The 21,699-nt window shown below is 32.7% G+C and overlaps 1 protein-coding gene across 5 annotated transcripts in view; it reads right to left on the bottom strand.

Annotated features, from left to right (window-relative positions):
- The window catches only part of CkIalpha (Casein kinase Ialpha), an 83,574-nt gene that overhangs the window by 12,113 nt on the left and 49,762 nt on the right, over positions 1–21,699 (bottom strand). For 4 of the 5 annotated variants that reach the window (XM_074113865.1, XM_074113867.1, XM_074113864.1 and 1 more), the window contains 2 exons: positions 2,045–2,410; positions 587–665 (listed from right to left, as the gene is read on the bottom strand). In XM_074113865.1, coding sequence (XP_073969966.1) covers positions 587–665; positions 2,045–2,410 — 445 coding nt within the window. Of the gene's footprint in view, positions 1–586; positions 666–2,044; positions 2,411–3,516; positions 3,674–21,699 lie in introns of those variants that run through there. The other variant, XM_074113868.1, reaches the window with a different exon arrangement.

The raw sequence follows: 21,699 nt of genomic DNA on the forward strand, positions 1-21,699 counted from the left end.
TTGTAAAACACGAATTCATAGATTTGACATTGACGTTAGCAGATACAAACAAATCAGATCTTAAGTTTTTTTAACCTTTACTTCTGAAGAACCATTTTAATAAACGTTCGTTCCATCAAAAACTAAGCATGCATGCACATGGGCAATTAAAAGGTTTAGAAATAAATCATTTGAATTCAGATACGTACAGACACTATTTGTAAATGATACTTCAAACAAAATTGTTAACAATTCTAGCAAGTTGTTGTCACCTTTTGTTGACTTATACAAAAACATTTTACCTTATACAAAAATTATAGCCCACAAATAGTAGTTATGATTTCAAATGTCCTTGAAGCATGAAAATAACAATATCCACGTCTGTGGCGACATAATAAACAATATAACAGTTAGGTGGGTAAAACATTGGAGGACAAAAATAGTTTTTTAAAAAACTACGCCACTTTGAATGTATGATTACAATATATAATAGAGAACTCACCACCTTAGACAAATAGTACCAAAATGTGAACATGTTTTCTGCATGAATTTTCAAGTAATATTGTTACAGCAATATTTACTTATTACATAAAATTTATTTACTTACTTTAAGTCCCTGCCAAGGGAGGCTTCCTCTATTAAAATACATCATTACATAACCAAGTGATTCCATGTCATCCCGCCGACTGTAAAAAAAAAAAAATTATTTACACATTTAAGACAAATTTCCTTAAATACAGTGCAAGTAATTTAAAATAATCTTTAGGTGAACCATACTTTTTAATGATTATAATCTTGTAAATAGAAATAATAGCCAAACTAGCTGCCTTTTATGTGTATTCCACTGAACAAATATTAAATCCATTCATTACCCCCCAACATTACAATTAGGACCTTAAAGAATGACCATAGAACACGGAGACCAACTTACTTCGAAGAATTGCTGCGTTTCTAAAAGCTTCTTAGACAAATTTTGGGTACATAATTTGTGCTTAAGAAAAGTAAAGCTCTATTGTTAAGTGCAGGGCCGAATTATAAACGAGCTGAAGAGCAAATTTCACTGTTAATCTGCGGCGTGAAGAACTAATCGCTATGACTTGGACTGGGATGGCAAAATAAGAAACTTCTGATTTGCCTGAACTGTTCGATCAACATGGGACGGCCAGTGTTCTGAGGGCTTTGCAATTACTAACTACTCAGGTAATGTAAAGACGGCTGTAAAAAATTACACGTAGCTCCTTCACTTTTACGGCGACCAACAACACAGGCCCCCCTAATTGACCCGACCACTCTCTTAAGAAGTTCAAGGATGAGAGGAAAACCAGCTGCTTAGGGCATAGCCATCCCTGGAGGAACTTACGCCTTTACTTTTCCAAAATTTTGCTCAACTCTTAACCTTGAGATTGGAGGTTACTTTGAACCCAGCTGTGCAGAACAGAGGCCTCACATTGGGGACATATTAACAAGTAATTGAGAGGAAATAGTGGGGCTAATTGGGCCTCAATTCGGTTTGCAACAAGTCATTTCTTCAGAAGCGAACCACAATATCTTCTTGTCAAGACAAATCTCAAAGTTATAAGAACTGGAAAAGGTACTGGAGGTACCTTTTTGTCACTTTTCAATTATATATTATTATTTCATTGTTTTCTTTACTATAAGGGAAGCTTCACTACACCTTTCTAGATGTTCAGGCATAGTAGGAGTAGAATAGCTATAAATCTGTGCTACCGGGACTTCCTCAACTTCAATTTCTCAAAGAGGCCGATTCTATAGCCTCACTAGTCCATGCAGAGATATCCTTCCTTCCTGGAAGGCCTCCGCATTTTCAACACTGAGTACAAAATAATGGTAGACTAGTATTTTTTCAATATAATTGTTTATCTCCCTTTAAGAAATGAATCACAGTTAAAGGAATGTAAAACTTATGCCGATACTTCTCTATATAAGAAAAATTAAACTGATATTAACAAAATATAATAAGGGAGGTATCCAATTGTACAAAGGGATAAAGAATCTAATAACACAAACAATAAATTAGCAAATAGTAAGAGTACCACATACTTACCTTTGTTCAATACCAAGATGAGCATTGATGGATGCATATCTTGCGGTCCCGGTTAAATTCTTATCTTCTCTGTAGGATATATGTGCACGGGTACGATTGTCTCTATATTTTTTTGCCAGACCAAAATCTATCAGAAATAATTTGTTACAATGACGTCCAATGCCCATTAAAAAATTATCTGGTTTAATGTCTCGATGGATGAAAGAACGTGAATGCATATATTCTATACGACCGATCATCTGATCGGCTAACATTAGTACTGTCTTGATTGTGAAACGACGTGAACAAAAATTGAAAAGATCCTCTAGCGAAGGACCTAGTAAATCCATTACCAACACATTGAAATCCTTTTCTTGTCCATACCACCTGGAACAGAAAAATAATACAAAATAATTAATTTCTTATTAAAAAAGAGGACCTTTTTTTAAAAAACAAACCATAAGAGCTAAATCTATTCCTTATGATAAATTATTTTGTTCTGATAGAGTAACTACCACACATTATAGGTTGAACTGGCCCTGCTCATCTTTCATTCAACAAAATTGTTACAAAGAATTTTTTCTGAATTCTTCATAAATAAACGTTATTAGGAGGACAAATGTATGCCGCTGTTCACTAAATTGAGATGGTTTTATAAATTGAACAGCTTGGCAAAAAAATATAAAAAATTATTATTGTAATTCGCTATGTTCTTTCAAATAAATATTGTCAGCATAGTTCGATACATGAATCTCTCAATATTAACACCTCACAAGAAACCTAAGTTCTAGAAACATTTACTGTAGTCCTAATTCTATTTTTTCAAACTGAATTTCACAAAATATTGCTTATTTGAAACAGTTCTTTACAGAAAATTAAAATTAGGAACATAACCAGTCGATATGTTGTATTTCTGGCCAAACTCTGATACATTATATTCTTAGAAGTAATTTAAACAAATATACACTCACTAATCAAATCAAATAAACACATAAAACAGGTGGAAGGTAATGAAAACAACTTTCTTTAGTAACCATAAAGTAAGAAACAACACCATCTGCTACTGTTGAACTTTCACAGTACAGAAACTAATAAATATACAAAAAAAACCGGTCAAACCATTTAATGTGGACCACAAAACCTAAAAAAAAAGATGCTGATTTATACAACACATTAATTTTGTAACATTTTAACATACTGTACTGTAATGAATTATTAAAATATAAAATGTAGCCAAAAAGAAAGACCATGCGACCACGCGTTGTAACATAACAAGCATTTTTTTTTATGCAAGAATAATAAGGCAACTATAACTGAAAATTAAATGATGAAACAGTGACAAGAAGTAATTGTTAAAATATCAGAACCAATTTTCAACATGAAAACCCTAATAACAATGAAGAAGAAAAAGCTTTTACCTCTACACAATCTAATAAGTCATAGTTAGGATGTGTTAAAAATGTCCTAGCAGCCATTACAAATTATTTACTTACACTGATGTTTATTGTACCGACAATAATTTCAATACTGAAAATAGAAGATAAATCTTGCTGTTGATTAACTGCCCACATTTATGTAAGTAAGATATCTATTAGTTTGATATAGAGTAATTTTCCACTTTCGCATGAATTACTCACGCACTACACCGTGAAGGTAACGAAGCACAGAATGTAGGAAGGTTTATGTAGGGTTACACAACCAGTGATGCCAAAAACTTTAGAACAGATGTAAATAAGTACAATATTAGGTTTATTTGTTTTTGTTAATACATTTTCTCTCTTTTAATTTTAAAAATACAATTATGAAAGAAAAAATAGATATAAATTTAATAATTTAATCTTTTTTGCATGAACTCCGTTTTGACTGTCATGTTTTCCCTTTTTTTTTTTTTAACTTATTTTATATTTTTTTCAGTTACATGATACCCATTCCTTGACAAAAATTATGAAAAAACTGCATTTAGATTTGAACAGAATTAACTAACGATTACTTTAAAGAAGAGACAACAACTTATTGCTTATTATTGTAATTAAATTTGCTGTAAATCATTAAGAGTTCAGGCTATTTTTGTGGAAAAAAAAGTCTTGATGAAAATTTCAACCAATCTGATGATGTATGCATATTTATTTTAAATAATTTTTGAATATTTTAAAAACATTTTAGTCTCTATAAATAACTTGCACTACTGAAAAAAATCGTAACGGCTATGCACTTACTGACACATAATTTTAAATTATAAAAGTTTAAGTTTTAAAGTAACCATTTTGAGGGATCAGTTACAAATTCAACATTCGTTATTGGGGAAAGTTTTGCAAAGTAATAATCGACATTTTTAAAATAGCAATTGAAATATAAATTGTGCAGTAGGTAATAAAAATACAAGTATGTGAGTATAAAAATTTTCTGGGAAATCTGTCTTAAAACAAATGCTAATGGACTTTGTGGGTTTGACGACTCGACATTTCCGCTATGCAGTGAATGGGAAATACTCACTTTTATCCCTGTCAGACATGGACACCACAGAAAATAATGTAACGAAAATAAACTTGTAGCTGCTAGTCATCATCGTACTCTGCTGACGAATCACAATATGTTTAATATTATTTCTTGCGCCCAAGGCAATTTCTTTCCTTTTGCATTCTATTCTATCCAGTTACACGATAAAATAATATTTATTTATTTATTTACTCTGTTTACGCCGTTAGACTTACAAAGGGAGTTGGCTTCAAATGGAAAATTAATAAAAAAAAAAATACATTTGTTATAATTAACGAAAAAATAATAAGAAACTAACACACAATTAATTATAATTAATCCATCGAATTAAATATGATTAGAGAATGGTAAATTTGCATAAAATTATTAACAACTGAATGGACAGATCTTAGAACTATTTATTTAAATTTTAAAAAATAATAATACTTTCAAGCGAGCGCAACAACAATATTTGGCCGTATCAATTACATCCATCATATCGTCAGATTTCTACTTTATTAAGATATTTTAAAGCACTAATTAACTTTCGCCGGCAATTTTACTTTAATTAAATTCTAAAAATAACCCACGTCATTTAAATGATGTTAATCAAAATAGAATGTATAAGAGATACAAGTTATACAAGATTATTATTAAATTTGATGATTTTTTGTATATATCTTTCTGAATACACACATATTCAGTCCGAATTTGAAATTGGAAAACTTGATAAATATTTCACCATATTTAAAAAATCTATTCACACCATTTTACAGTTAATAATACGAAATTGATTTTTATTGCCATGTTAATTATTATTAGACCTGGGTGATTGATCCAATTTGCTCCTAGCCAATGTAAATTGACTAAAGGGAGGACCGTACTCTGATTGGTAGATCAAAAGCCAATCAATTTATTAGGCATTGTCCTCAAAAATTTCATACGGCCTACAAATAAGAAAAATATTGGCTATTTGTGGAATAAATGAATACTTACACAATAATTTTTTTTTACTAAAATTCCAGCCATTTTCCTTTTTCACTATCTCTCTCTCACTATCTTTGGGAAATTAAAGAAAAACTACAATTTCTAGAAAATACAATTAATGAAAATCCCTAAAAGAAACAAAAAAAAAAAACAAGATTGGTAAATCGTTAAATGATTTAAAGCTGTTTCTATTTTGACTTTAAATACGCGTAAAACACGATATATTTGGCACCTTTCCCAATGTTATGTTTATTAACATGTCCCAAGTTATTATTTTTAAAGAAATATAGTATTACCAAGATGGTCACAATTTTTTTAAATTATTTAAATCAATATTCCTTAATATGTCTAATCGATTTTCGTGGCAATGCGAACAAAATTTGAGGGGGTAAACATAATTTTTTGTTTTTGTTTGCACCTAATCAGAATTCTACAAAATTTAGTACCTGACAAACGAATTTGAGCTATAGTTCTATGTTAAACTTTTCCATGTTGGAATTAAGTGATAGATATATTTTAAAGGAACCCAGCTGACTTATTTGTCTAAAAAAGGTATTAAAACTGTCCGGTAGGACAGTTGTACAAGGGGTGATCGTCAAAAACTGCACGAAAATAGTGTAACGTTGAAAAACTCCCAACTTTGACAATTTTTTTATTTTTTTGTACTCGTATAAAAGATAAAATTCCCAAATTTTCTTTAAATTATGAGGCAAACCCTCCCTTTATAACTAATTGTTTTTGCAACAACCCAGATCTGATAGATTTTGAGAAAAAAAGTTGCTGAAAATGAGCAAAAACGGCTTTATCAAAAATTGTTCTTGTTATTTTTTTTTTTTTTTTTTTTTTGGCGCATCAACAGCTGAGGTTATTAGCGCCCGGAGCTTTTTCCTGTGCACTGCCGGCCTCTGGACAGTGTTCTCTCGTTACAGACAACACTGTCCATCACCGGACAGTGAGCTGTAAGAAGCTCCTAGGAAGAGAAAATCTAAGGGTCAGCTGCTGGATTCGAACCCGGGACCTCCGCGTGGGAGTCCAGTATGCTAATATGTTGTTATTGTTACCATTTTTGTTAACTGCGTAGCGCCTAAACACGTGAACCGATTTTCATGAATGAAGTGTCATTCGATTTGGAATTTTATGTAGATGTGTCTTTTTGGGGGTCTCGATGCTGTACATCGAATGGGAGAGGAGTTAGCCCTATGTATGTGATTGTTATAAGAGCTGTTAGTAACGGAGTCGACATTAAGTGGAAGCAAGTGATTATGTAAATTTAGAAACATATCAATTTATTAGACTCAATGGAATTTAAGTTTTAATTATTTAGGAAGTATTTAGGAGGCTATGGTTGACAGGTAACGTTTTAATTGTGTATACCAATTGAAAGGCAGCCTATTAACTTCAAAATCTGTTAGTCTGGAGTAACAAAATTTAGGGAACAGTTGAATCCACCTTACCATACGTTTTCCTTAATATGTAAAAATATGTTCCCCTGAAATCTGTACTAAATAGTTGAGTGTACATAGGCGCCAAGCTCAAAACCTCTATTTTATTTTATTTATTTCTATTTTTTGAGTGAATAATCTATTAATAATAAATTTAAATCAAAATATACACGCCAGAAACATCCCCATATTTTCACTTTACCATAAAAGTTGCAACAGCTTCTACGCTCATTCGACCTGCACTAAGCCAGTGCTTTCTGAGGTGTGTGAGCTAGAAAGTGGAGTCCCAATTGATCGATTAGCATTTTGAGTAGACTGTAATCTAAGTTTTTTTGTTTTTTTTAAACAATAAACATGAGTGCTCCTTACTGGATAAAATCAAAGAAATAAAGTTTTCCTTAACAATGAAAGAAACCCCCCTGCGTTTAGGAATAATGGAAAAGAGTGAAAGACATTGTATTTAATGATTGTTATTGATTTGGTTGGTAATCAATGGATTCCTGTTTACTAAAGAGGGCGTTGTCCTAATCTAAAAATATATCTAGTTTAGAAGTCAGGCATTACTTTTTGTTTTCTGAAACTACGTTTTACACCAAACGAACTTAGAGCCCCTAAAGCAAGAGCGTGTACTTTGCATTCGATGTTCGTTGTGGAAAAAGTATTTCTTTTATGTTCTTTTATATCCCCTTTTTTTATTCTTTCAATTCAGATTCCAATCCAATCTAGTGAACTCTAGACCGGACGAACACCAATTTATCTGTTACGTACAGAATTTTTTTTTTTAACCAATCAAGCGACTGTTTTAATACTTAATCAGAAATGCTCAGAACAAGTTTGTGAGCTTCGGCTTGTTGTGATAAAGGGTTAGAACATATGTTCGCTCGTTCTAACTGATCTAACACCAAGAAATCTTCAAAACTGGAATTCTTAGTTTTCAAATACGCGCTGTGAGAAAGGTTCCGAGCAACAATTATTAATAATAATTGATAAATTTTCAAAAATTTAGTAAAGATTAATTAATGCAAAATTAATATAAATAACTGATATGGAGTTTACAGTAAAAAAGAACTGAACTAAGAAAATTCTATAACAACTCCAGTTCGCATTTCGCAGCCCAGAACTATAAATTGTATGAACAAACGACAATTTATCCACTACATTTTATCCACAGCATCCTCAGAAACCGATTTAATCTCTCCGTAGAACAACCATAGAAAGGAATGACCCTGATTTTTAGATGAACTCTACAATTTCATATTTTTCATTAAATTAAATGGTTCAGATTGTAAAACAATATATTGTTCTGTCTTAGTACATTAGAGGACATGAAAACGGTAACAATTCTCAAAGATTAGACTTTTTTTTTTTCAATAAATTGAAAATTTTGATACAGTTAATGGCACTTGCCACTTGCATTTTTAATAACCAGCTGTTTTTTTTAGCGTACGAGAATTTACGGAGTTAAATTAGAGGCCTGGCGATTTTGAACTGAAGTGAACAGCATTATTGACAAATTAAAGTTCAGTGTCGTTTTAGTTTGTGAAATATATTTCATTTATTTACTTATTAAATTACATCATAATCATTTAATTTATATATTTTATTGTATTATAAAGACTTGAAATATTTTGACGTATCTTTTGTATTTTTATATGTTAAGGTAATAAATAAATAATAAATAAAAATAACTGGGAAAAAAACACGTTGCCCTAAAATATCCTTATTGCAGGGGCCCTTGGTAAAACTTAGAAAAATTATTTAATAAAATTAAATCAAAATTCTACGATTTCCGGTTTGTGTTCGTGTTAGGTACAAACATTTTAAATAGGTAGATCCATTTTTTTTAAAAAACTTTTTCGAGTCAGTGAACCTTCTAAAAGGTTTTCTTCAGAAAACTCAATGAAAATCTGCATGATTGTTATAAAAATCTTTCCTAATTATTATTAAAGAAAATATTTGATCCATTAAAACAGAAATTACGTGAAAGTAAGCCTTAATTTAATTCTTGAATAATTAAATAGATCATGGATGTGAATAAATGATCAGTTAGGCATTAAATCAATAAGAAATTTCAAATCAATAAGGACGAATTACTGTTATCATAATTTGGACTCCTCTATTTTTCTTTTTTTTTAAATTAATATTTAACCAGAATTCTTCGCGTATAATCGATACAGACAATGGGGCACCTGTTAGGCGTTTATGCAACAGGTACATTAGCGAAACTATTTAGCCGGCTAAAAGGTAGAATTCCTGATTTGTGATATATAATATAGAGATAAAAGCTGAAATGCAACAGCGTCTAAATCTGCACGCATATATTTTATAAAACTGAAGTAAAGTAAAGTAAGTAAAGTAATCGCCTATTTTTTCAGGCGGGGCTTAACGTCCAACTACCAATTAGGTGTCGTGGACGGAGGCGACTAGCAAACGTACTTAACTATTTCTCATTCAACCATTAAATAAAAAATCCAAGGCCAAGACCGGGAATCGAACCCAGTACCACAATACATATTAGCTTTGCAGGTCTCGCCTCTTAACCCGCTCGGCTACCGTGGCGCCTTATAAAACTGAAGTAATTAGTTATATTTAACTGATTCCAAGCTACCCAGACTATTATTATTATACAGGGGAATTACAGTATCACAGAACTTCATCCCTAATACAATTTAATCAAAGCCAGAATGCTTTTTGACAAGTGAAATAAATATATATACCTTTTTCCAATTAAATATGAATAGAAGTGAGCGGCCATTGTTACTATTGTGAGCATAAACAAAAGTAAAAAACTAACAATATAAAACTTCATGCTGACCGGGTGGGCGGCGCAACTAGAATTCGAACTGCACAAGGTGGGAGGGTGGACAGCAGACCGGAAATATGGTCGTTACTATACATGAAATCCGGATATATGAACATGTTGGTCCGTCACTTATGGGGCCAATGGTGGAAATTGGTTGATTCAAATCCCTTTTTTTCATATTTTTTTTACTGAAGCGACAAAAATTATTTTGAAAATAATTGAAATTAAAATGAAAATAATTAAAATTTAAAGTTAATACAAGATTAATGCTGAATGTCTGGATTTTTAGCAAAGAAGATATAGGTAAATTTAAAGAATCCATTCATGTTAATCCATCAAATTCAGCGCATTGAAGACTTCTAATGGGAGAGGAAGGAAATTACTAAAAAGGATTAGACAACAGCTGATACAAAGAGTGTCATGTGCACAGGAAGTGGTACAACAATTTCTACTACCAAGGCTTTAATATTGACTTCCTTTTTTCTTTATTTAATCAATACCGCTTCCTTAATTAATTAATAAAAAAAAAACTGATGTAGAAGGAAACGATTTTAATAGGTTAATATTAAGAAAGGGAATCTTAAGGCAATCTAGGCTTTTTCTAGATATTTATTTTTTTAATCGTCTAAAGCAGCGTTTCCCAAACTTTTTTGACCGCGGCCCGGTACGAGATTTTAAATTTTTTCGCGACCCACCTTATAAAAAAAACATTTATTTACAAAACAAATTTTATTTTTTAATAAAAATCAAAATTCAAGTTATTTGTTTGTTAATTTCATACACAAAAGTTTCAAAATAATTATATAACAAAAACAAAGACAATCCATTATCTACATTTAAAACTTAAAGTAAATAAAGTAAATTTTGTTTTAGGTACATATTTTGACCTTAGTGCGAAGGATGATGTTCTTTTTCATCACATAGTAATTTCAAACGTAATGATGTTAACTTGTTGTTTTTATACACGTGAGTTTACGGTGCATATACCAGAGAAGGCACTGAATGACGAATCGAAATCAGCCAATCAGAGCATCCGAATTTAAACGGTCCGGTAGGAAACGGTGGTAAAGGTTTGCCACCTGCAGTACTTGAAAAAGTTTCAAAAAATATAAAATTTAGAGTAAAATGTTATAGATTTTTTTGTGTTTTTACAATTTTTGCCACGACCCAGCTGAATTTTTCTGCGACCCGGTGCCGGTTCACGACCCACACTTTGGGAAACGCTGGTCTAAAGGTATATCATAATGTAAGAAAACATTCTCTCAAAAGGGTTGAAAATGTTGATGAAAAACAGAATTTAATGACGTCTATAAAGTAAATTTATTAATAATATTTTTGTACAGAATATGGAAGAGAGGGTTTTTGTTTATTATTACATTATTAAAGCGAGAAAGGTTAAACAAACAATAACAAAGTGGGTTGTACACTTAGAGTATTATTGTGTTTATTCTTTTAGTGAGGGTGCACAACGCAGTGGTACATACTGATGTACAAATATTAGTTCAAATCAAAACAATTGTTTTTCTAGCTAATTATTATATAAAATCATCTTTATATCGCTAGAATACCCAGCAAGTACAATTGTGTGCACAAACTGCTTTTAATATATATAAAATCTCAAACATTTACAATTAGATATATTAATTTGTACTTTGAATTATTTTTACTTCATAATTTGATCTACATCTATGATTTCGGATGCCAAAGATCTAATATATTGAAGCACCATAAATTATTTTACTATTTTTCAAATTTTCGTCACAGTTATGACGTCAGCAACTTTCAGTCTATACAATAAATTCCAGTTTGAAAGGAAATATCGATGCTCTTCATGTGCCTTGGGATGTAATTGGCAACATTGTCTACAGTTCGAGCTATATTGGATTTTATTTGCAACTGCCCCACACTTAAATGCATAAGGTTTCGGTATCTCTTTCAGGTTTGTTGACGTTTCCACATAGTCTTCTTACAAATTTTATCAGGTCTCTCACTAGGTCGACTTTTCAGTTTTAGTCGTTCGCTTAGGGTACATGGAGCTTCAAAGGTCAGTAGTTAATCCGAAATCAGTGTTAGACAGCGAAAGAAGGTATAGATGTAGATATTAATCGATGTTATTAATAAGATCGAATTAAGGCCTTAATTCTGATTACTTTTCAGCCTTAAGATACATAATTTAGACATTACTACAGATTGTTTGATGCTTGCTGAGTACATCAGAATGTGATCATAAGAGATTGGTATGATGATCTCTGAAGGAGGTTACTTTCAGGAGTACTGGAAAAAATATAGTGACCGAACTGTGCTGAATACTTGAACAAAGAATATGGATTTGGTGCAGTATTCCTTATTTCGTTTGAATGTCTCGCGTCTTTTGGTACAGCATTCATGATCGGAAGTGCACAGTACAGTAAAAGTTCGTTAAGAGCTAGGTAAATTAAGAAGAAACATATCTCTTTCCGGGATACTAACAATAAAATGATAAACCAATAGATAAGTAACTGTCGAAACAGGAATTAGAACTATGTCGAAGCTAAAATTTAATTTATTAGATAAAAATCAATGAATATTTTTTAAAGTTTATTATAACTGCACCAATAGAAGCCTTATTGAAAGGAAACCTGTGAAATATCAGGAGAAAGAGGGTTTGTGTGTGTGTGTGTGTAAATTAAAACAAAAGAGAAGGCAGTGAAGAAGTAAGACAGGAAGTCGTGAGTAGAGAGACCCCAGACTGGACGAACCGTTATGTTGTATCCGCCAGGGCAGACAACAAAACACAAAAAGGTAGGACTTGCAACACATCCTAACCTGCATGTACATAACCTTAACTCTACAGCACACAACTTATAGTACACCCTGTCACCATCTGTTCTTCGCTTCACCGCCATTACTCCAACATTATTGTCAATTCAAATCATTCCTTTTATCTGTATTTAAATTGCCATCACTTCTCGTATATATGTTTTAAACAATCTTTTTTTGGGTAATCCAGATCACCTGGGGAGATAAAAGAACAAAACAAACTGAAGCTGTCAGAAAAAAAAACAAATTGCAACTAACCAACTTTAAATTGACAATTTAAAACAAGAGATCCATAGAACAAAATCTGATATTTGGTTTAGATTCTACAATTAAGTATCGATAATACCCTTTTGGACAACTTTAGTCACTTTACTGAATCGATTATTAGGCGCAGCTGTTTCTGCAACCGCCTCTATCTTTTTCCTTGAATTATGTTTTTTTAATAATGGCCACGGACATACCAATTCTTATAGCCCAATATACCAGTCATTTCTGCCAATGACGTTCAATGTTATAAGGCTGCAATTTCTTAATCATCCAGTCTCAAAGGCCTTCCTATATTTTTCAACTCCTTAAGTTTAAATCCTCGATACATTCCCGGTAACACCAGATTTCGCTCATCCGATCTCTATATTCCCTCTCACCGTACCTCATCCTTTGGAAAATTCTTCCTAATACGTGCTACTTCTCTCTAGAACTCCTTGCCATCATCTGTCCGCCATGCTCCTACCCTATCCATCTTTAAATCCCGTCTATTCAGTTATCTCCTTTCTATCCAGCTTCCTCCGAAATCCTTAATTTCAGCTGTTATTTTGATTTTCATTTTTTGTAAATACTTATTTATTTATTTTCTTTCAATCACAGGCCAAACTGTTAAGGCCTCTATTTGTACCTGTGTTTATTCTTAGGGGGACAATTGTCCCAGAATAATAAATTTCTTTTCTATTCTATTCTAATAATTGTAATGCAACGAGGGAAATTAAAAAAAAAAAAAAATCAAAAACCGGAAATGTCATAACATTTTCACGGAAATGGTTCCACATTTCATACGAAGGCCCACTGCATACAATCGTTTTGATTTAATATATTTATTTTCCCAGCTATGCCCTGCTTATCCTGCTTAGACAGATCTGGAGGGAAGATGGGGATAAGATTAAAGGAAAAATCGATTGAACGGAAATGCCACGTTACTGAAAGTTCGTTCGTTTTTTTTCCCCAAGCGAATTCGAAAATTTCATTGGCGGAAAGACAAAAAAAACACCACCACTCTCCTGAATACCAATTTTTTTTTTTAAAATTTTTCTAGCCACTTTATTTTTGGGGGGCCAGCCAATACAATGTAATATGATCGATCCTTGACTATCGATTGGCAACAAAACTTGGGGTTCCACAAGCCATACAGTACTACAGCTGATATCGTATCGTACAACAGATTCTATGGCAGTTTCAACCAACTTTCAACACGTTGGAACAATACTCGGGTGCAATTAACATTCAGAATTGACTAAATTTGAATTGAAATTTGACTGAATTTGAATTTAAATTTGCTCGTACGATAATTGTAACATTTGGTTTACCCTCTAAAAGATTGTACAAACTTACACTTTCAATTCCCACAACTTATATTTTGTAAATTGTCTACTTGTACATTTGGCAATCAAAGAACAATTTGAAATTAGGATTGTTAAAAAGAAAAAATTATCTGAGCAATAAGACCAAGTGAGTTCCTCGAGTTAAAGGTACGCCTTACTAAGAAGAGACCACTGATTGTTTTTAATTAAATAAACTCAAAAGGCCAATTCCTTGGATGTTAACCTAGACAGAAGATAATTACCACAAACGTCACTAACAAACTAGTGGGAATGGACAACAAAATAACTTCTTTGTTTTCAAGTGATGACACGATTGATGGAAGAGTAGGGGAAGATCCAATCAATCCCCATTTTGAATGTTGTTGTCATTCTGTTGGTAATCTCGTATCTTACTACTTTGTAGTTATGGCGAAGGAAATCTTTCCGAATCCTGATTCTGTTCAGGCCAGAATTACAACATCAACCAGAATGAGATAATATTACATCCCAAGGGCGACCGCTAACTTATTATTACAGCATTTGGTGTGATCACATTCAAGAAATATGGATCAAAATAAAATTTATGTATATATACGTACTAACTATGGACAAGGTACGCTATCTTGGACTGTACCTAGAGACAAACGGTTGACATGGAATCCCCCCAGACTAGACTGAAAAGACAAGAAACTAGAAGCCAGACTACTTGACAAACGATCTAAATTCAACCTACAAAACAAAGGACTCTTATACCTGTTGTTACTGCGACCTATTTGGTCATACGGCCCATCGAAGTATGGGGATCGACTAAACCGTTCCAACTCACTACGCCTCCAGACAATACGGTCCAAAAATACTTAGAAAACTTCTTAACGCTCCGTTCTATGTATCTAACCTCACACTATCCATAATGACCTCAAAATCCCTTTCATTACAAGTTCTTGCTAACACTCGTTTTCTCAAATTTCTTCATTCCTCTACAGCAGCTCATCCTAACCCTCTCATAGAACACCTATCATCTTCCACATTACCAGGTGATCCTCTAAGGAGATTGAAGAGAAGATGGCCTCTTGATCTACTCTTACCGTGAGAGCAGACTAACATTATGTCCACGATAATGGAGTGACACTACTGGGTGCCTTCTCCACTCATATATATTCACGTGATATTTTTTTTTATCATTTGCCACATTAGCTTGTTGCAGTTATAAATTTCAATAAAAGATTTAAAAAAAAAAAGAAGATATATAATATAAATACAGGAAAGCCTAGAAAGTTATTTTAGAGGCTGTGGACAATCGATGGTACTTCCTCGATTAAGTATAAATTTCCTTCAAACTCGATTCTAGTTACACTAGTTAACACCAGAGTTAGGATCGTGTTGGATACAGAAGTTTAGAGCTACTAAACGAACTTTCTGGCAATCACCCAAATGCAATACATAAAAATATTATTTATAATTATTTGAGCCATACATTTTAAAGAGAGATTTAAAATTTATTTTAATATATATTTAGTTTTTCAAATACGCGACCATAGTTTCAAAACAGATTACGTAGCTGCAACTACGTAGGTATGACTAGATATAAAATTTGACCTTAAAAGCTTCAACTAAATAATTCAGGTGTAAACAAGCGTGCTCTTCTTTCTCTTTGATAACAAGTTAAAAAATTGAAATATGATTAATAAATACCAGATTTTGAATTTGCCTAGCACCTTTAATTTTAAAGATATCGAATTGGGGTTTCCGGTTTCTTTCATAACTTTTTATACTCTTTAAAACTGTTATATGAAAATGGGGGTCAACTGCGAACCCTCACTTTTGGTCGCGCGTTAGCCGCGTATGCGGGCAAGAATCTAAAATCAAGACACATATTCTGAAACTAGAGGTGACGGGCAACAAATTTTTCCTCTACCATTTTTTGCTCAGATTAACCATTTAAGCATGAAATGCTTTTTGAGCCGTCTTAAAATGAACACCCTGTATATGCACACCATTTTCCAATTTCTGCGATCTAAGGAGACCCACAAAACAGAACTTTCCATCGATATTATAAACAATAGTAACCTTACTTAAAGTAGGTAAAGTCCAAAATGAAACATTGATCCATAAAAAAAATGTGGGTGGTTTTGATCCGATAAAATTACAACAATTTCTCTTATTTAATCAAAAAATCTCAGGTGCATCAGGCGCGAAAAACTACTAACCTTATTGGCACCAGGAGCTTCTTTTTTTTGTTCAGAGCACTTCCGGGCTCCGGATATTCAAAACTCCTAGAGGTCAGCGGGTGGGTTTAAATCCGGAAGGAAACAAACAAAATTGTCTTTAGAATAAAAAACGAAATTTTTCGTGAATTAGATGTGTGTTCTTAATTAAAACTTTTTTTAAAAGGATGTCTAGAAAAACCAATCACGATTTCGTTAATTGCCATATGGTTAAAGTCTTCAACCTTCAACAATAAAGTTAATTTGATAAAAAAATAATATAATAACTGAAGATAATACAATTTTATGAATAATGTATGAGAGAGAGTGAACCCTAAAGAGTGAACCATAGAGTGCAGCCCTAGAAAGGGATGTAAACAATTTTTAAAATACCAGTTAGGATTTGGATGAGTCATAGCTATCAGCTGGAGGGCAAAATAATACTGCAAGAATGGGGGTGTTAGGGGCGACGAGACGAGCAAACTGCTGCTCCGACAAGAAGAGGAGTGGAGTAACGAAATGCATTGAATGCAGTATGCAATATGGTCCTCACTGTATCGATCCAGCCACATCGACTTTTCCAACAACAAAGCCATATAATTACACACTCACACACAGCTGATATGCAACATAAACAACGAACAAACGGTTCCCAGTTTGTTACAGAAACATACGGTAACATTAATTTTAAATATGCAACCATTAATTAACGATTCTAAATGATAAGGGAGTCAAATTGCATCCAGCGTATAGATACAAACTAAACTACAAACATAAACCTAAAGGTGAAATGAAAAATACGTGGACAGAGGCGATTTAACAATAGTTATTTATTTAACAAGTGTGGAAAATACTTGACGCTCGAGTTAAATAAATATATTTTTTCTGCAACCATTTATTAACTAATAAAATTAAAAATTTCATTTTTACAGTCTACAAAAAGTAATTTATTTATTATAAACATTTATTGTTATATTACAATTATTTACATTACTTATTACATTTTCTGCTGTTTCTTTTATTGATGGAGGAGTGTTTTCTAAACAGGAATCACTAGAATCCATTTTAAATTTCTATAAGGTAACGCTATAACCTTTTTAACTGTTATAATTAAAAATATCTAATTATTTATTAAAGTATTATTTTTATTTCTATATTCCTTTCAATTTTTATTTTATTTTTTAATATTCGTTTTTTAATTATTTAGTTACGTTAAATAAGCTTATTAAAGTTTTACAGAAAATATTTATGTTAATAACAAAACTTCTTATATCAAGGAAGCACAATAAAGTTTTTCCACTCACTTGTGCGGAAAGTGACACTAATGGGAATTTCCCCCCACTAGTGTGGGAAGTTGGGCATTACACAGCTGATTTTAATTGAGTAATGAGAACTTCCCTACATGGTTGCAGAAAAAACATATTTTACTACTTAATTTTCATATTAACCATTAAATAAAATTTTAGGCCTTGCCCGGGGGAATCGAACCCACAAAACCAACAATAAAAATGCCAAAACAGCTGAAACTTAAAAAACGTGATATCGAAAATTTAACCCTTAAAATGAACAATCTAAAAATGGATACCAATAAATAAAAAATAAAACCTGTAACCTTTCGTAGAATGACTTTTCATCTGTTCAAAAACAGTACAGGCATAAAACAGGAATAGATTTCTCGTCTAAAAAACTATTCGACTTTTACGTATAATTCAATAAATCAAGGCCGAATTATTTTTAAACATGCGAGAAATAAGAAACACAAAATACTTAATAGATTTGTGAAAGAGTTGCGTGACATAAAGTTAGTAGTCATGTAGTTCGTCACCAGACTGTGTATATAAGGTAACCATGGATAAGGTTTACTGTTAAGCCAATAAAAACTTGGTAAGAAATCTTTAGCCAGAAATCTATGTATAATCTTGTGATACGTAAAAAAACTAAGTTGAAACTGTGATCATATTAATTCAGAAGATTTAAAAAACATAAAATATTCATCAATCTCCGAATATTTGAATCTACGAGGGTCGTTTGAAAAGTCCGTGCAAAGTCAGAGAGATAGCACCACTGGCGCGTATCGAGGTTATGTTTAGTTAGTAGCATCTCTTGGAAGAACACACACCAAGTTCAGCCAGATCGGTCTATTTCTTTGTGTTTGGCATTCGTTTGAATCGAGGAAGTCGAAAGATTTTCAAAAAATGGACGAAAAAGAATTTCGTGTGCTGATTAAACACTACTTTATGAAAGGCAAAACGCCTCAAGGAGACTAAAGAGAAACTTGATAAACATTATGGTGACTCTGCACCTTCAATTAGAACAGTTTATAAGTGGTTTCAAAGTTTTCGGAGTGGCCATATGGGCGCAAGTGACGCTGAACGTTCTGGACGCCCTGTTGAGGTTACTACTCCAGAAATCATTGATAAAATTCATGATATGGTGATGGATGACAGAAGAGTGAAGGGTTCGTGAGATTGCTAGTGCTGTGGGCATCTCGAATGAACGGGTACATAATATTTTGCATCAACATTTGGACATGACAAAGCTATCCGCAAGATGGGGTGCCGCGATTGTTCACGCTTGACCAAAAACGAAATCATGTGAAGTGTTGCAAGGACGGTTTGCAGCTGTTCCAGAAGAATCCGCAGGACTTTAAGCGTCGTTTCGTCACTGTGGATGAAACATGGATACATCACTACACTCCTGAGACCAAAGAACAATCTAAACAATGGGTTACCAAGGGGGAATCCGCGCCAAAAAAGGCGAAGACCGTTCCTTCGGCCGGAAAGATTATGGAGACTGTCTTTTGGGATTCGCAAGGAATAATCCTCATCAACTATCTGGAAAAGGGTAAAACTATTACCGGTGCATATTATTCATCGTTATTGGACCGTTTGAAAACCGAGCTGCAAGAAAAACGCCCACGATTGGCCCACAAAAAATTCCTTTTCCATCACGACAACGCACCAGCTCACACCTCAGCAGTTGTGGTCGCAAAAATTAATGGAAATAGGGTTCCAACTCGTTTCACATCCCCCTATTCTCCAGACTTGGCTCCCTCGGACTACTATTTGTTCCCCAATATGAAGAAATGGCTGGCGGGAAAAAGATTTTATTCAAACGAGGAGGTGATTGCAGAAACGAATGGCTATTTTTCAGACTTGGACAAATCCTATTATTCGGAAGGGATCAACAAACTAGAGCAGCGTTGGACGAAGTGTATAAGCCTAAAAGGAGACTATGTTGAAAAATAAAAAAGGTTTACCCCAAAAAATTAAGTAGTTTTTATTTTTGCACGGACTTTTCAAACGACCCTCGTATTTAATTATTAACGAGTTTCTAAGACCGTACATTTCGCTGAAATGTAACCTTACAGAGAAGTGTACTGCGGCTGTTCGAGAGAACTTCTTTGTAATTACGTTTTCCCTCACAAAATAACAGAAAGGAAAAGTTATAAATCTATGTGAATGTAAAACAAAAAGTTTTTCCGGAAAGCCCAAGTATTTTCGAGAAATTGAACAATTTAAAGGGTGGTAAAGAGGGTATTTCCAGTTTCAAAAAATTTTCTTTTTTATCTCGATTTTTAGCGTACACTTTAAAACCACTTCCTTTTAACTATTAAAACATTTTTTAAAATATTCAATTATCATTATTTTTGTTCTTTGCGTCACAAATAACATTTTTTACAGTCACGAGGATCCTCCCAAAACGTGTATTTCTGGTGGAAAATTAACACTGAAAACCGATCACGAATAGATAAAATTGTAATTTTGATCACAAATATCTCGACAAATATTAAGGATATCGAAACGGAGTCAACGTCATTTTTCACAGTTTTTTTTATGTAGTTTTCATAATCATTGTCAAAACCAGTGGTCCTTATGAAACCCCAATCGGGTTTTTGCCCGTAATTCCACCAAAAATGAAGATACAACATCGGGGGTGAAAAATTTGAAAAACCATAAAAAACATATAGTTTACTTCGTGAGTTTTTTCGAAATTTCGCTTTCCTAAAAAGTTATTAGCGACTGGTGCGTTTTAAATGGATCACCCTGTATATTCAGTTGTGACATTTCCGGTCTAACTCCCTCCAAATTTAAGAATTCAGTGATCCTTATTATAAGAACAAGTATAATTTTTTGCCCATTTTTAATAACAATTATTTTTTAAAAATCCAATTGATCTACATTTCTTGGCAATCAAAGATAACACCAAAAAATACAGATATTTCTTAGAATATGTAACATTTAAATGTATCAGATCGTTCATATCTTTTGTAACTCTACTCTTGTTTTCTTTAAAAATGTTTATCTTGAGCAAAATACGGGATATGAATTTATCTAATTCTCATTAAGTGACTATTTGCATCTTTCCAAAAGTCTTGTTGAAAGATATAGAAAAAGTAATTTAATGCACCTTGCGGCCAGTCAATTTAAAAAACCTGAAACTGCATTGATTCTAGAGAGTTGAGAAGGAGTGGGGGAGAAACAACCCAAAAAAAAGCTGTCTTACTTTTGTTTATCTTTTTTGGTAATTCGATAAAGACAACATCATTGCAAAGACATGGTGAAGTTACGAAAGAACAGCTAAGGAGAATTTTACATAACGTAACACCAGCTGACAAAATCAATATCCTATAACCAAATTATATAATTCCTTTTATTATTATTATTTATTCCTTCCCTATCGACAATAAAACGAATTGCCAAGGTCAACAGCAGACATCTTTAAATGGTGAATGCTTCACCGAACAAAATTTTGTATTTAATTGCTACCAAACGAGCGCATAGTTGTTTTTTTATCATACAAATAAAACAATTATACATTCGTTTATTATGCAAATTCCAACAACAACAACCAAAAAAGTGTAAAAATCATCATCACCAAAAATGATGATGGTCAGGCTCCGCTCAAGTACTTTGGCCAGAACTACCACTTTAAAAAAAATATATATATATTACAGGTTTTTTTTAAATTCTATTTTTTTGCGTCATAGCATGATTAGCGTTTTCATTATTTGTGATCAGTTCCGGGAGTTTTGTATAAATCATCAGTGATTGATGCATCAGTTTGGTGATTAAATTAAACATTTCATCATTCTATTCATTACAGAGAATATTTATTACAAATTTCTTCATTTCGGACAGAAATCATACAAACGTAAATATGGATCTAAAAAGTCAACGTTTCTGGTAATCCTAGTGCAATTATCCGATTTCTTTTGGGATTCTTTTGGGCACCACATGTTCTAAAGAATTTAGTTATCATTAAAGCTCTAAATAAATATCTTCTTGCAACATAATTTAATTTTTTATTTTTTTTTTTTTTTTACTCGGCGGGACGGGACCCACGCCCAACGGCACTGCAGCCACCAAGAGGCTTATTGTGCCTTCCCTTGAGT

Source organism: Rhodnius prolixus, unplaced genomic scaffold (assembly GCF_049639745.1).
Source record: "Rhodnius prolixus isolate KJV_2025 unplaced genomic scaffold, Rpr scaffold_7, whole genome shotgun sequence".
Lineage (NCBI taxonomy): Eukaryota > Metazoa > Arthropoda > Insecta > Hemiptera > Reduviidae > Rhodnius > Rhodnius prolixus.